Consider the following 16,512-nt stretch of genomic DNA (forward strand, 5'->3'; position numbering starts at 1 on the left):
ATCAGTTCCGGTAGCGCCCCAACATGACCCGGAAGAGAAGAACTTGCCCTCCCCTCTTTGACTGATGGTTCTTGTTGCCTGTCCCCTCTGTTGTCATTTAACAGAACTTTTTGGACTGCTGAAAGGGGTTGTGTTCTGAACGCTGGTTGGTGGAGACATTTAGACTATATTCTTGACCTACGTTGTCGCGTAATGCGTTTTATGACACGCCGCGTTAGCGCACCCGGAAGTGATCCGAGGCGCGGCGCGCAGCGCGTAACGTAAGCATAACAGGTCATGTGACTTGTTAATAAAACTTTTCATTGGTTCATTTTACTTTTGTTAATTTAATGATGAAAAGCTTGGTCATATGACCTAAAAATTACGCTTTTTATTATTTTCGAACAATATTTTTTTTTCAAACATATGTTATAATATTCCAGGCTAATGTACTTTCCCGGAAAATTTACAACTGTCTTGCAAGTAAAATATATTCCTTTTTCGAGAAAAAGGGCGTTTCTTCCTTCCATGACGGAGCCGTTGAGTAAAAGAGATTCGGCCTGCTGTCTTAGTCGCCGATACGCCTGATTATCAGATTCTTATCGATCACTTTATGTTGCAGACATGAAAAACACAACTGCCCTTGACCATTTATCTTTACTGCGTTCCTACATATTATACCTTTTATCCGTCATGTAATTGGACTGCTTTATTTCACTTGCCTTTTACTGATTCGAAAACAGTCACTAAAAGTAAAAACTTTACAAATGAAAATACTACTACCGTGTTTTGTTTTAAAAACCTTTATTGTGAAAATGTCAGTATACAAATACGGGCCTATAACCACGTGGGCCGGCCACGGAGCAAACTGAAATCGTATATGATGAGGAGACATTTACACTGTAGAAGAACGTAACGAGCGGGCCATTAGGTGACAAGAACAAAGGTGTCTAACAGTTGCGGAATCGGTGGACGTACATTTTGTAATTAAAATACGACAGGGACACTTACAATAACATTTTCTAGATATACATTTGCGGGCAAAGAGTTACGAGTCCCATTTATACCGGCGCCATTTTGGGCGAGGCCGGGCAGGTCCAAAATATAGTCAAAATGTCTCCACCAACCATCGGCCAGACCAGAACCCCTTTCGGCCCTTTATGCTACAAGATGGTGTCTTCCATTCAGAAAATATTGGTGGCAGCATTTTGAAAGGAAACAGAAACAGCCGTTCTCCTAGTGAGTTTCACATTGTTACATTTAGGAAGAATGTTGAAGAGTAGTATGTGGAAAATCTGAAGCCATTTTTCTACAAACTCTCAATCAGACTTGGATGGAAAAAAAAAACCAGAAGAATGTACAAACTGAAAACCAATTTTTGTCTGTATAGCACCAACAGTAACGCTTGAGTCAGCTTTGTGTCAAGCCGCTATTTTCATTCAATCAATAGCGTCCCCCTGCACACATTCAGGGACCTGGTCGTGTCTTCAGATGAAACGCATTGTAGGAAAAGAAGCAGAAAGGAAAAGGAAAAAAGTTCCGCCGGACCTAGTGAAGCTGCAGCAGGTGCAAATAAGCTTCAGACAGTCTTACAAGCACTGCTCAGAACTCTCAACTGAGGCACTCAACATCCAGGACTTGCCATTCGGATCTTGGCGCCTTGTATTTTTGTTTTGTTTTTGATGGAGGGGAAACAACAAAAAACAGGCATTGAAAAAGGCTCAACAGTGCAGGGCGCCTTGTGCTGGTTCCGACCTATTCACACATCGGTCCACTACTGACATCACCTCATAAACCAACGGGGCACCCCACGCCGACTTTCGGCGCAGCATTGTAGGATGGCCACACCAGTGCGGCAATTTGCTGGACACCACCTCGGTGCCATCCAGATCTCGGCGCGTTCATTCAATCAATAGCGTCCCCCTGCACACATTCAGGGACCTGGTCGTGTCTTCAGATGAAACGCATTGTAGGAAAAGAAGCAGAAAGGAAAAGGCAAAAAGTTCAGCCGGACCTAGTGAAGCTGCAGCAGGTGCAAATAAGCTTCAGACAGTTTTACAAGCACTGCTCAGAAATCTCAACTGAGGCACTCAACATCCAGGACTTGCCATTCGGATCTTGGTGCCTTGTGCTGGTTCCGACCTATTCACACATCGGTCCACTACTGACATCACCTCATAAGCCAACGGGGCACCCCACGCCGACTTTCGGCGCAGCATTGTAGGATGGCCACACCAGTGCGGCAACTTGCTGGACACAACATCGGGGCCATCCAGATCTCGGCGCGTTCGACTCACTGTACCGCAACAGTGACCGCAACTCAGCTGGACACGCCGTCTTTCGGCGCAGCATTGTAGGATGCCACACCAGTGCGGCAATTTGCTGGACACCACCTCGGTGCCATCCGGATCTCGGCGCGTTCGAGTCACTGTACCGCAACAGTGACCGCAATTCAGCTGGACACGCCGTCTTTCGGCGCAGCATTGTAGGATGGCCACACCAGTGCGGCAATTTGCTGGACACCACCTCGGTGCCATCCGGATCTCGGCGCGTTCGAGTCACTGTACCGCAACAGTGACCGCAATTCAGCTGGACACGCCGTCTTTCGGCGCAGCATTGTAGGATGGCCACACCAGTGCGGCAATTAGCTGGACACCACCTCGGTACCATCCGGATCTCGGCCCGTTGTGCTGCCTTCGGCCTATTCGCACATCGGTCCGCTACTGACGCCGCCTCACGTGCCAACGGATTTTCTACGCTTTTTGTAGCCCTATGCCGCATAACAGGTCATGTGACTTGTTTATAAAACTTTTCATTGGTTCATTTTACTTTTGGTTTCCTAAAGATGGAAGGCTTGGTCATATGACCTAAAAATAACACTTTTCATTGGTTTAGAACATTTTTTTTTCCCAAACGATGAAAGCCCCACCTTGTTTCTGGATCATTCAGACTGAAGCTGGCGTCAGCATGAGAGCACCACCATCTCGTGGCTCCGTCGTGGTCATTCCGCGAGCAATCATGGCAGCCGCTCCCCACCGGAAGCCTGCGGGAGTCGGGGGCCCCCAAGACTATTATACAATCTTCACGGCTGAGGGGACGCTTTTCGAGAATGGAACCCAAGCCCTAGCAGGCAAGCGTCCGAGTTCCAAAGTGTCCCAGGACCATTTCAGTGGACCAGGCCTAAAACCGAGGAGCTGTCCGCCATTTTAAGAGCCATGTGGCAGCCGCCTATCGCTGCACTGCAAGAGTGGGAGCAACTCAACAACATGGTGAGCGAGACGCTGTGGCCGCAAGAGCGAGCGCAACTCAGCTAGATGGCCGCCACCTGGGGAGGCCCGTTCACGCCGGCTCCCCCACGCCCCCCCCCCCCCCCCCGGGCCGCCGCACGCCAATTTTCGGAGCAGCATTGTAGGATACCAAAACCAGTGCGGCAGTTTACTGGACATCACCTGGGTGCCTGTCGTACATGTTGTGTCAGCCATGTGACACTGGACACAGACCGCTACTGACGAGGCCTCCCCCCGCACCACCCGGGACGCCCCACGCTGTTTTTCTGTGCTGCATTGTAGGATCCCTAAACCAGTGCGGCACCCAGGCGACATCACCTGGGTGCCGTCCAGAACTCTGCACATTGTGCTGCCTTGGGACTATTCGCACAACAGACCGCTACTGACGAGGCCTCCCCCCGCCCCACCCGGGACGCCCCACGCCAATTTTCGGAGCAGCATTGTAGGATCCCTAAACCAGTGCGGCACCCAGGCGACATCACCTGGGTGCCGTCCAGAACTCTGCACGTTGTGCTGCCTTGGGACTATTCGCACAAAAGACAGCTTCTAACCATTGTTGCTTTTTGTATTGAGAAATGTTTAAATGTTTTTAGTTTTTGTTCCGTTCGTTAAAGTTAGTAGTTAATAAAGTTTTATAACCTTATTTTGTTGGAGTGTTATCTATTTTTTTAAAAACGGGTGAATGGGGCCTTGAATCGGGTTATTGTCATGTGTGGGCTTTGGAAGTGTGCTGCTGCAGGATCGGACATTTCAAACTCAAATGCACGTTCTTTTTCTTACCTTTCCGAAGCATGGAGCGCAATAGCAGGCAGAGAAAGGGTGATGCACGTGTTGAACACTACCTGACCTGGCAAGTTGCTGGTAGTGCCCCCCCGCCCGCTCCTGAAAGAGGGCACACACACACCGCCGCCCCGAGTACTTCACAAATCTTTAAAAGACCATGCGCTTGTTCATGAGGCTTAAATGGTTTATCACCTCTTCTAGAACCCCTGCATCGACCCTCTGACGTTTCATGGAAAAATTACCATGTAACACAATACCAAGCCCTGTCAGCTGAAACCCCCAAGGAATCGTGGGGCATATTATCAAGGGGGTTTATCTCCGCTTTTTTGGCTTTAAAAACCATGAAAGCGGAGATAAAATTATTTCCCTATTATCAAGCTGTCGCTAACACCAGTTAGTGACAGCTAAAAGGAGATAGCGACCATCTTGGGCCCCGCTTTGCATGTCAGTGATACTTATCACTAATGACATGCAAAGTGGCGTGCCAAGATGTTAGCGACTGGAAACAGTCCCTAACATCGCTACCTTCTATTACCAACTTTTGGAGATATTCGCGCTAAGCGCGAATATCTCCAAAATCTAACACCTGCCCTGAGCAGTTCTTAGCCATGTTATCCAATGGGAGGTGGATAACATGGCTAAGAGCATTAGGTCGATAATACATGAATATCGCTGACTTTTCTGCGATAATAGCAAGGTTTATCTGCGATAAAAATCGCTGATGTGCGGCGATAATTTTTGTCTCTAAACAAGTTAGAGACAAAAATTATCGCTAGTTGTTCGTAATATGCCCCCGGGTTTTTGCTTGCAGAAATCGGGAGGCGGGAGACTAGCACTGAAATCAGTACTCACACGCCTGAATCAGGAGGATTGGCATGTCTGAATTCTCTACAGCTGGGGCCATAAACTACATCCGCAGGGTTAGGTGATAGCCTGGGACCAGCCTGGCATCTAAAATGGCTGCAGTGCACGACAAAATTGTGGCATTCGAAAAAAGGCAAGATGGCGCAGCCGCTGGAAGAGATGTATCAACATATATCAGCCTCCTCAGCCACCCTCAGGAAACATAGGGGATTAGGATACGTCTCCCGCACCCCCTTATACCTAGTACTTTAATTAACGAAGCACAAAATGGCGAATTCCCGTTTCGCTACCAGTTTGCGGCCCAGTTCGCGGCCCGTGAAGCGCTTCTACCGTGAAAAATCATTTTTTTTTTATTTTCCCCACGGGACCCTTTAATAACCCCAACAACATTCCTAGGGGGTCAAGAGGGGGATACCTTGCCCCCTTTCATTAAATTCCCCCTTAGTTTTTCACCTTTTCTTCTCTCTCGATCCTACCGAGAGACAAGATGGCGGCCGCTCCGGACTGTCACGCAGCAAAAAAAAAAAAAAAGCTCACGCACAGCCGCTGGAAGAGATGTATCAACATATATCAGCCTCCTCACCCACCCTCAGGAAACATAGGGGATTAGGATACGTCTCCCGCACCCACTTATAACTAGTAATTTAATTTACGAAGCACAAAATGGCGAATTCCCGTTTCGCTACCAGTTCGCGGCCGCGCTTCTACCGTGAAAAATCATTTTTATTTTATTTTCCCCACGGGACCCTTTAATAACCCCAACAACATTCCTAGGGGGTCAAGAGGGGGATACCTTGCCCCCTTTCATTAAATTCCCCCTTCGTTTTCCACCTCTTCTTCTCTCTCGATCCTACCGAGAGACAAGATGGCGTCCGCTCCGGACTGTTTAGAATGTTGACAGACACCGGAGAGCCAATCAGCTTTCTGCGCGCAAAGTTCCGATAAGCGAAAAGTAAGCGGACCGGATCGCTGCCCAGAGCGCTGTTACAGATATATATCTTGGTTTGAACGTTAATTTCTCAAAAACTACTGGAGCACATATATTGAGACCTAGCAAAGGCACATCGGGCTAACAGTCCCTACAATTTTGCCAAGTTTCGTGCAAATCCATTCAGCCGTTCGAGCTAAAAGTGAGTCCAACCGCCCTATGGAAAACTCAATGCAAAAAACGCGTTTTGGGACCCCCCTTTTTTCTCAGCCCCCCCTTGACGAAACCCCACCAAATTTTCAGGGGCTGCTCAGAAACAAAATGTGCCATTTTCCTGAAAATTTCAGCCGATTCCGTCCACAAACGCCAAAGTTATTAGACATAGAATTTTCAAAAGTCCCATAGAGAAAAAATTCTAACTATATATACCTACTGGCGATAGCCAGTAGGTAATATCTATATATATATATATATATATCTATATATATATATATATCTATATATAGATATATATATATATATATATATATATATATATATATATATATATATATATATATATATATATATATATATGAATTCCAACCGGAAAGTTTGTGCGACGCCTTTCGCACCAAACCCAGTGCGCAGACACAGGTGAATAAATCCACAGCCAGACTTACTAAGGATATTCTTCTTCCTTTATTGCATTTAAAGTGCAGAGGTGCAACACACTGCCAAACAGACGCGTTTCTATATATATATATATCCTACTGGCGGTCGCCAGTAGGTAGTTATAGTTAGGATTTTTTTCGATGCAAAATCTCAAAATTCTATTGTGAATAACTTTGGCGCCGGTTGACGAATCTGCCTGAAAAGTTCCTCAAATTTGCCTCGCGGAGCTCCGGTCCTTCCCTGAAAGTTTTGGGGGGATTCGTCAAGCGGGGGACGAGATAAAAGGGGGGTCCCAAAACTTGTTTTCCCTATGTTAATTTCCATAGGGCGGTCGACCTCACTTTTAGACCGAACGGATGAATGGATTTCCACCAAACTTGGCAAAATTGTAGGGACTGGTAGCCCAATGTGCCTTTGCTATGTCTCAAGATATGTGCTCCAGTGGTTTTTACGAAAATTAACTTTGAAAAAATATATATTGGGCTACATTGGGCTATATATATGTTAGAGGCCAAATGTAGCCCAATGTAGCCCAAAGATGGCCACCAGAGACAAAAAAAACCAAATGTTGCCCAAATATAAGCCAGATGTAGCCCAACTATAGCCCAATGACAGAATGTCCCAGAGTGTTCTAAAGAGAAACTAGAGCGCTAACAGTCTTACTTATGACAAAAGTATTGCACACCTGAAGTCATCTTGATTGGAATAAAGTGTTAACACTTAAAACATTTAATTTGCAAAGGAACAAAATGAGGGGGTTCATTTTGCCATAGAAATTATGATTAGTGCTGAAGAAAGAAAAATTAGGGCACATTTTGAGTGACGTCTCAAACCCTCTTATATTTCATTAAAAAAATTCTGATATGCAGTCTCCCAAGATGGCCACCAGAGACAAAAGAGCCCAACTGTAGCCCAAATATCAGCCAGATGTAGCCCAACTATAGCCCAATGACAGAATGTCCCAGAGTGTTCTAAAGAACAACTAGAACGCTAACAGTCTTACTTATGACAAAAGTATGGCACACCTGAAGTCATCTTGATTGGAATAAAGTGGTAACACTTAATACATTTCATTTGAAAAGGAACAAAATGAGGGGTTTCTTTTTGCCATAGAATTTTTTATATATATATATCTATATATATATATATATATATATATATATATATCTATCTATATATATATATATATATATATATATATATATATATATATATATATATATATATATATATATATATATATATATATATATATTTTCACTGAAAAAAACATAGGTTTCACACCAGTTATAGTTAGGAATTAGCATTTAAAAACATATTAAATTCACTGAAAAAACCATAGGTTTCACACCAGTTATAGTTAGGTGGAAATTTTACTCGCATAAAACCATTGAAATTCCCACGTTATAGTTAGTTGGACTCACTATAACTTGCGCGTGCAATGCACTGCTGATGACGTCACATATTACATCACTCATGACATGGTCAGTGACATCACTCATGTAATTTGAGATGTCATCAGTGATGTCATGTATATATATATATATATTCCAAGCGTAACTGCTTTCTGCGCTGGGAAAGCCATGAATGAACCTGCAGCTGCTTGCTAAACAATAAAAGGTGTAATCTTAACATCGCGTGTGGCGTTTTCTCTGGAGAGCAGTTACGTTTGAAACATTAAGTGGCCTTGCTCGGATCACGAAAACTCCCCACTGCGGCCAGCCGGTCCTCGCGCTTTGAACTTCAAGTGCAGCAGAGGAGTGATGTTGCCTGTTTGGTAAAGCATAAGAAAAGCGGCATGTTAACCATGAACTTACCAGCGACCTTATGGATTTTAATATTGGAGGAAAATGCTGCGATACCACTATGGTGTAATACCAGGACTGTATTAACCAGCATTAAATGAGGACAAAGCCCGGATGGGCGTGACTATTTAATGGAACATCGCGAGTGCGAGGTAATTTGAGCAGAAGCATTTCACTAGATGCCGAGTCAGTGATCAAGCGATTTTTCCAGAAACGCGTATGAAAAGTCGGCCAAACTGCGCAGGGAAAGCCATGAATTAACCTGCAGCTGCTTGCTAAACAATAAAAGGTGTAATCTTAACCTCGCTTGTGGCGTTTTCTCTGGAGAGCAGTTACGTTTGGAATATATATATATATATATATATATATATATGTATATATATATATATGCCGCTGCACCGCGAAAAGAAAACCAATAAATCTTGCAGCATTTGAGCCCTGTGGTCTGCGCTCTTTCTTTTGCAGAAGAAGCAAAGTGTCGGGAGAGTTTATATATATATTACCTACTGGCAGTCGCCAGTATGTAGTTATAGTTAGGACCTATTACTCATAGGAAATCGCAACATTCAATATGGAATAACTTTGGCGCCGATATACGAATCTGCGCGAAATTTTCCAAACTTTTGGCCAGCTAGGGTCCCCTCCTATCCTGAAAGTTTCACGATGATTTATCAAGTGGGGGCCGAGAAAAAAGGGGGGTCCCAAAACGCGTTTTCCCAATGCAATTTTTCCCATAGGACGTTTAGCCGCAGCTATAGCCCGAACTGCTGAACAGAATTACACCAAATTTGGCAAAAAGGTAGTCCTTAGTTCAGACTCGTGCCTTTTGCTTATTTGGTGTAAATCCGTTCAGTAGTTCCTGAGAAAATGACAGTTAAAGTCATTACTATATCTATGGGCTCGGAGGGTCCGTGTACACTAAGCGCAGCCTGCACGCACACTGCCGTGCACGAGCTGCATTTTAATTGGCTGTCAACCCTTCAAATCAGGAAGTGTTGGCAGCCATCTCGTGCCTCGGTAGAACCGAGGCACAAGAAACCCAAAAGAAACGCCGTAAAACGTGAAAATGGGGCAGGGTAGACACACCCTGACCCCCTAGGCCTGGGCCAAAATTATTATTATTTTTTTAAATTGCAGGATGCGCGTAGAATCTGCGCATCCTACCGATAAAAAAAAAAAAGAAACGTGGTCTCCCGCGTTAAATATTGTAATTTGCTCCCGGGGGGCCAAATCCCGGGGGCATTATTAAAAAAATAGTGTGGGGGGATTACAATCGCCCCCACACTACCCCGGGGACCGCCACCCCCGAAGCACCTAGTTAATATATGCAGGGGCTCACGGGCCCCCCCACAGCCCCAGTGACGGCCACCCCCCACCGCCTGGGGCTTTAAAACATTAGCTGGGGGGCTCTGAGGCCTCCCTAGCCCTGGGGACCGCCACCCCCTGGGGCTCTAATCTAATGTGTGCGGGGGGCTCACGGGGCCCCCCGCAGCCCTGGGGACCGCCACTTCCCGGGGCTACTTTGAAATGGGTGGGGGGGCTCTTAGGCTCCCCGAGACCCGGGTACCGCCACCCCCGGGGCTCTAATTTAATGTATGCGGGGGGCTCACGGGGCACCCACAGCCCCAGGGACCCATACCCCCCGGGGGCTTTGTTGAAATGGGTTGGGGGGGCTCTCAGGTCCCCCCAGCCCCGGGGACCGCCACCCCGGGGCTTGTAACAAATGTGGGAGGGGGCCGTACGGCCCCCCTCCTGGAGCCCTTGATGGCCCTGGGGAGCACAACCCCCCAGGGCCAGCTCTTGCAGTGTACCGGGGTGCCAACCCCCGGGACACTGCTGTTTGCAATGGCAGGGCGGGAGCCTCGCGGCTCCCACCCTGCCATTGCAAACTCCTTTGCTTCATTGAAGTTAGAGCAGAGAATCCTGCTCTCGCTTCAATGAAGCAAAGCAAATTGCTTTTCCATATGGGGAGCAGCATGTTAGCTGCCCCCCATATGGAAAAGCAATGCCGGCTTCCGCAGTAGGCGGGGAGCCGGCGGGACCGTGGGGGGATAGGGGACCCCTCACGGTCCCCAGCGGTGAGGGCAAGCCCCGGGGGATTGGGTCTCTAGGGCTACCAGTGGCCCAGGAGGGTGACCACGCGGCCCGCCTCCCCATTAAAAAATAAACATATTAAATTGTTTTTTTTTAAAGACCGGCCCCGGGGGATGGGGTTCCAGGGGCTTTGAAGTGGCCTGAGGAGGGGGGCTATGCAGCCCCCCTCCGTATAAAAATAAAATGAATTGGCCATTCCTCAGGCCACAGGAGGGGGGCCACATGGCCCCGTTCCCGTAAAAAAAAATTATATAAAATATATATTTGGGGGTCAGGCCCTGGGGGATGGGGTCCCCAGCGCCCCATACAAATACTCACTTAACTAATTAATAACTAATATAGACTTTCATATAACTAGTAACCAACTTATGTAGTAGTTTACACAACAAGAGATAGAGTGAAACAGGTATTCACACAGTTTAATCACTATCCCATATATTCTGATTGATACATCTGCCGTGTGGATTCCTCACCTTGTGAATATCCCCCTTGCGCCAGCAACATTCGGAAATTCTTTTTCGTAGCCTCGCACCGACGTGGATAGGACGTCACAGACTCCGCTGACGTCACCGACGCCTACAAAAGGCCCACGCCCACTTTAAATTCGTCACTTAGACAGTCAATCACATTGCCACTAAATCCTCCATTCAGACACTTATAGATCCACTCAGTCTTCAAGGCAGATTGCTATATATATATGTAATAATTATTTAAATATTAAAGCAAACCACATTCACTGGATGATGTCATCAGTGATGTCATTTGAGATGTCATCAGTGATGTCATCAGTTATGTCCTGACCATGTCATGAATGATGTAATATGAGCCATCATCAGCAGTGGATTGCGGGCGCGTGAGTTATAGTTAGTACAACTAACTATAACGCAGGAATTTCAATGGTTTTGTACGAGTGAAATGTCCAACTAACTATAACACCCCTAAAACCTATGGTTTTTTCAGTGAATATATATATATATATTTTTTTTTCAATCAAGTGGATAAACCTCACTATGTAAGAATAGCATTGACAACACTTATTGACTGACTTTTTGTTAGGGGAAATTTGATAACAGTTGTTTCTGCTGCTTCTAGGTGCCCAAGAAAGAAAATCCCATAAAACGTCTACATCTTGGGCTACAATATTTTTGAAAGTTGAAGTGAGCCTCTTTGGTGACAGATTTATTATGAAAGGAAAATGACTTGCAAGATAAAGTTTCCATTGTAAGTGGTGGAAAGCGTACATAGCCAAGGATTGCATAGTAAATGCCTATGCCTAAGGGACAGCATTTTCGTTGCATCTTCAAGAAAGCCTATTTGCCTGCAGATCGTTAGTACAAAAAGTCATAAATCCAACATATTAGCTTGGCAGCAAAGTGAAACAATTGAATATGAAATGGCAGTTAGTGAATAGATCTGGGCCTTAATGCAAGACTGAGGCATACAAACTGTGAGCTCTTTCTAACCCAGAATGGCATAAATAAGGCAATAAGAATATCATCCTGTCAGCAAAAAGAGTACATTAAAAAACTAGGCTGAGAATGGGTTGTAAAGAAAGTCTGTGTAATCCAACACATTCATAGGTTTGTGTGCATTAAACAGCTATGCACTGCATTTCTTCTGGTAACTTCCAGAAGCTGACCCAGGAAAAGATTTACCCACAAGGAACATTACAACAAAACTAGTGTGTATTTACATGTTTGACAACCAATTTACTAGTGCATATTCACTTTGTGTTAATTACAAACATGAATTTACCCTCTTAATTCAAGCCAGTTGTGCATCTAAATTGATCTTATGCAAGCTCACGGCTTAGTAAATCATGCCCACAGTGCATGACCACTACATTGGTCAAGCACTGTTACAGCGATCATGGCCATTATTTAGACTTGGCTTTCTGTTGACTAAACCGCTATCTTTTTAGATATGTATTCATTCATGGGATTCTGCGATCCCTGTTTAAAAACCAGCCTCTAATTTCTTTATAATAGACTACTTGTGACGCACCCAGTTACCTATTATTAGAAATGACCTAGCCACTGAACTGTAATAAGTTATTGCAGTTGAGTTCTGATGTCACAATGCCTGCTGAAACAAGTCGGTAGCCGAGGGGAAAGGCAGGTCGGGTCACGGAGTAAAATTAAAGCAGCTGTTTAAAATACAAAAACAAAATGTTTTTTTTCCCTCCGCTTTGTTTTTCTAGCTGCACAGTGGGAATCAGAAAGCTCATATTTATAGTAACATGTTTATTGTTTGTACTGCTTTTGTAATTATAGAAAAGTTAGAATCTTTCTGCATATTTATACACATTACGAACTACTGCGCCATTGTTTTTGGAAAAATAAACAAACTGACCTTTGTTAAACTGATATATAATAATATCTTTTTCCAACAAACTGCTTTTTGGTGTGTTTCATTGTGCACTAGAAATTTTATTTTTATTCTCCATGTTTGCAAAAATGCTCTCTTTCATATGAAAGAGCTATACACCAAGGATTTAAGTGGTTTTGAGAAAAGTTGATTGTGTGACAATATATTATAAGGAATAAAGTACCCCCTGCTGCTAATAATAAAAATATTGCCAGTCACCTCAGAATTACATAACCTTATAAAGGAACTCAGTCTCCAGCCTCATTCTTCTATGGTCATCATACTCCTGAATGACAGTATCCTTAGAATATACAGCAGGGTCTACTTTTTCCCATTTATACCAATTTAGGTTCTAGGGCTAAGCTAGGGTAATGATTAAGGACAGTCTAATAGTCAGGAAAACGTAATGGTGTCAGGGTAACGGAAGTGACCAATGGAAACAGTGTGCTTTAACTCTCTTTCCATTAACCGTTGATCCTAAGTCCAGACACCCCAAAAGTATTGTATTCAGTTGGGTGTCAATGCTCTTCATCGGTAAGTTGGTTAGAATTGATCGATCTAGCACATTTCTAGAAAAATTAGAAAATGAATTATATAAACACCAAGTTAGCATTTCTACGATTTACTTGTAACTATGTAGCCAACACTAAATTAATTATCTCTTTTTTTGTAGTTATCCCATTGAACAGTTCCAAGGAGATGTGGTCCAACATCACCAGGACAAGGCAAGTCAATGAGATAAGAGAAATAGAGCATGTGTGTATGTTTATGAAGTCACTCATCTGTATCTTTTATTATCATGATAAATCAATCAACGATCTACGTCTTCTTACAGTACATAAAACAGTACATTTATTCTTGGGACACTCAACATATAACTATGCTGAGCTTACCTCCTTTTACTGGTTTGGCACATTTTCCTTAAAAAGTGAAGCTTTCCAATGCACAAATGTGAGTATAGATATATACATCACTTTCCTTGTGACAAGCAGAACCTTTCAAAAATAGGAAACAAGCCTTTTAATTGGGAGAAATTCCCTAATGTTTGCTAACAGAATGCAAAAATGATTGACCTAAGAAAAAGATGTGGGTGGATGTAAGCTTTGGAACATTTTCAGGGGGCGTCATCTTGTTTCTCTCATGTATGGGGACATAAACATAGAAACATACTTCAATCAAAATTGGAAGCAAAGGTGTAGGCACTGTTATATTCCCCCGTTGCCCCCCCACCCCTCAAAAATATGCCACAGTGGGCATATGAAGATGTGTCTTGTTTTTTTAATTTATTTTGGGACTCCCCATTCCCATTTGCAAATACCTGGAGCAGAGATTTTTTTTTATTTCACAAAAACCAGCTTTTGCTTAATGCAAAAGTGGACTAGTCTTTAAGCCCACCCAGGCTCCTCCTCTGCCTAGGACAGTGGCGGCTGGCATGCATTAGGGTGGTGAAGCGGCCAACATACATTTGGCATCAAGATAATTAAAAAAAGGCACTTACCTTGCTGACATCTCACACAACATCCTCCTCACTCGGGTGTCTTTGCTCCTGGAAGTTCAAGACCCAGGACACTGCACTCACCAATCCTTTCATGTCTCTCAGCAGGAGAGACACGTCAGGATTGGAGGGAACAGGTTGCTGAAAAATAGAATGGGGATAAACAAACTTTATTACAATTTTATTTTTTAGCCGCTCCTTGGTATTTTTTTAAGGAAGGTACGGTCTTCCGTTCTCAGGGAGAAGTCTCTCCTAGCCTAGGTCCAAGGAGGTTTAAAAATGCAACCAAGCTTTTCCCAAGAGCCAGAATGCAACATTGAAATCCTCCCCAAACTTAGAGATTGGACTGAGGGGGATGTGCCTCCACATTAGGAAGAACCAGGGTGGATCGGTGGTCTTCTACCCCACAAGGCAATCCGAGACTGCATGGCCCAAGGGCCGGCTACTATGATACCCAACTCAGATTTTTAAGCAAGACCCAGGGGTGTGCAAACTTGTGAAGCTTGGCTATTCACAAACAACTTTGTACACTTATTTGAATCAGTGCTTCAAAAGTGTGATGGTGTTTTGTGAGAAAGCAGCAAATAAGAGGGCTAACTTAGTGAGAGTGTGAATATTCTCGCTTCTGATAAGTGGGTATAGGACTCTGCTACTAGCCGTTGGCTTACCAGTGTCTGACATGCTGCCTACATTCGAATGGCCGGAGCCTCAGGCCCGAGGAGGACTTCGGGTCGTGGTGTATGTGCTTCCCTGAGACTGGCTGCCCAGAATAGCAGTGGGTGAACAGATCATGAAGAGTAAAGGTTTTCTAATTCCGCAGGATTATAAAGATAGAGATTTTCATTTGTGCGGGGCATCAAAGTAATAATCAGCTACTGCTATTTCCCTTCTCCTACTTGTGTCTGCATAAGGAGGAGGGCCTATGCAGGCGAAGGCTTCCTCTATTGACGCTGCAGGGGCTTGACATCCCTGCAATAGATTTTTTTAAAGTCCTCCTGGGCATGCTAGGGATCTCACTCACTCTTCTTGCAGTGCCACTGAGAGCTACACAATTACAAACTGTGATGGCATGGTTGACAGACATGTCTTGCAACGAAGTGACAGATACATATGGCCAGGTGAAGCCTCTAGTGGGTCATGATGTACTTCCCCTCCCTCAACAATGAGTAGAAATAGCATAAATCAGTCTGCACATATGCATATATGGCTAATGCCTGGCTGTTCTTCATGTATCTTTTATTTTTAAAGGATTTAGCTGAAACTAGGATTAAAGCTTTTAGTATTGTGCTGCAGGATAAAATCATAGGCGATGGTCCCACAAAGGTTGAGTGGGGATGATATCTTGGCAAATGCCCTAAACCAACTTCATGCCGCATTCCATCCTAGCATTAGCAAAATGAAGTAGCATGAGGCCACTATACTTGAATTTGAGAATTAAACATTCTAGGACAGTATTTATTTTCCGAAATACACCTATACTAATATACTACCCAAATAACTGAATAACATATCCACTACTCAAATTACTTCATATTTTTTTACTATACTAATTTTCAACAGTAATCCTTTATGGGTTCTGGAGTGGCGTGCTACCCGCCAGAAAAGCACTTCAACACCCATCAGGGGTAACTAGTGCTATATGAATGCAAATCTTTCTTCCCCTTTTATCCCTCCGCTAACCTTCTCACTCCAAGTAACTGACTAATATCCACCACTGAAATTACTTCATATTTCACCATATTAATTCACCACTAATCCTTTTAGGCTTCCTGAATAGCGTGCGTCAACAAGTGCTATATAAATACAAACCTTTGTCCTCCTCTATCCTTCTGCTATCATTCCAAATCCAATTAACTGACTAACCTATCCACCACTTAAAATGTACTTGCATGTTTCACTATACTAATTCAACACTAATCCTCTATGGGTCCCGGAGTAGAGTGCTCCTCGCCGAAAAAGCGCTTCAACGCCTCGTCAGGGGTAGTAAGCGCTATGTAAATGCAATTACAATGCAATACAATACAATAAGCAAAAGTTCTTGATATTGACACACTTCAAACTATTTATATCATGTAAATTGAACATCCGTATCAAAGCAAGGCTAGGCAAACATTTTCCTACCCAAAAGATCCCAACATCATGTTTAACCATCAGGCTGGCTCTACAAGCACCATCCCCATGAAAAGTTCACCTGGGCCCCCATACTCTCTCTAGAGGCCCATACGTAGTACCTGAGGGGCAAACTCAGCTGCTCCC

At 44.2% G+C, this 16,512-nt stretch overlaps 1 protein-coding gene across 1 annotated transcript in view; it reads left to right on the plus strand.

Moving 5' to 3' along the window:
• CCDC33 (coiled-coil domain containing 33) overlaps window positions 1-16,512 on the plus strand; it is a 1,028,600-nt gene that overhangs the window by 764,150 nt on the left and 247,938 nt on the right. Inside the window, exon 14 of the mRNA XM_086959778.1 lies at window positions 13,435-13,486. Within this exon, the coding sequence (XP_086815904.1) occupies window positions 13,435-13,486 (52 nt within the window). The remainder of the gene's footprint in view (window positions 1-13,434; window positions 13,487-16,512) is intronic.

This window comes from Lissotriton vulgaris, chromosome 2_2, assembly GCF_964263255.1.
Source record: "Lissotriton vulgaris chromosome 2_2, aLisVul1.2, whole genome shotgun sequence".
Lineage (NCBI taxonomy): Eukaryota > Metazoa > Chordata > Amphibia > Caudata > Salamandridae > Lissotriton > Lissotriton vulgaris.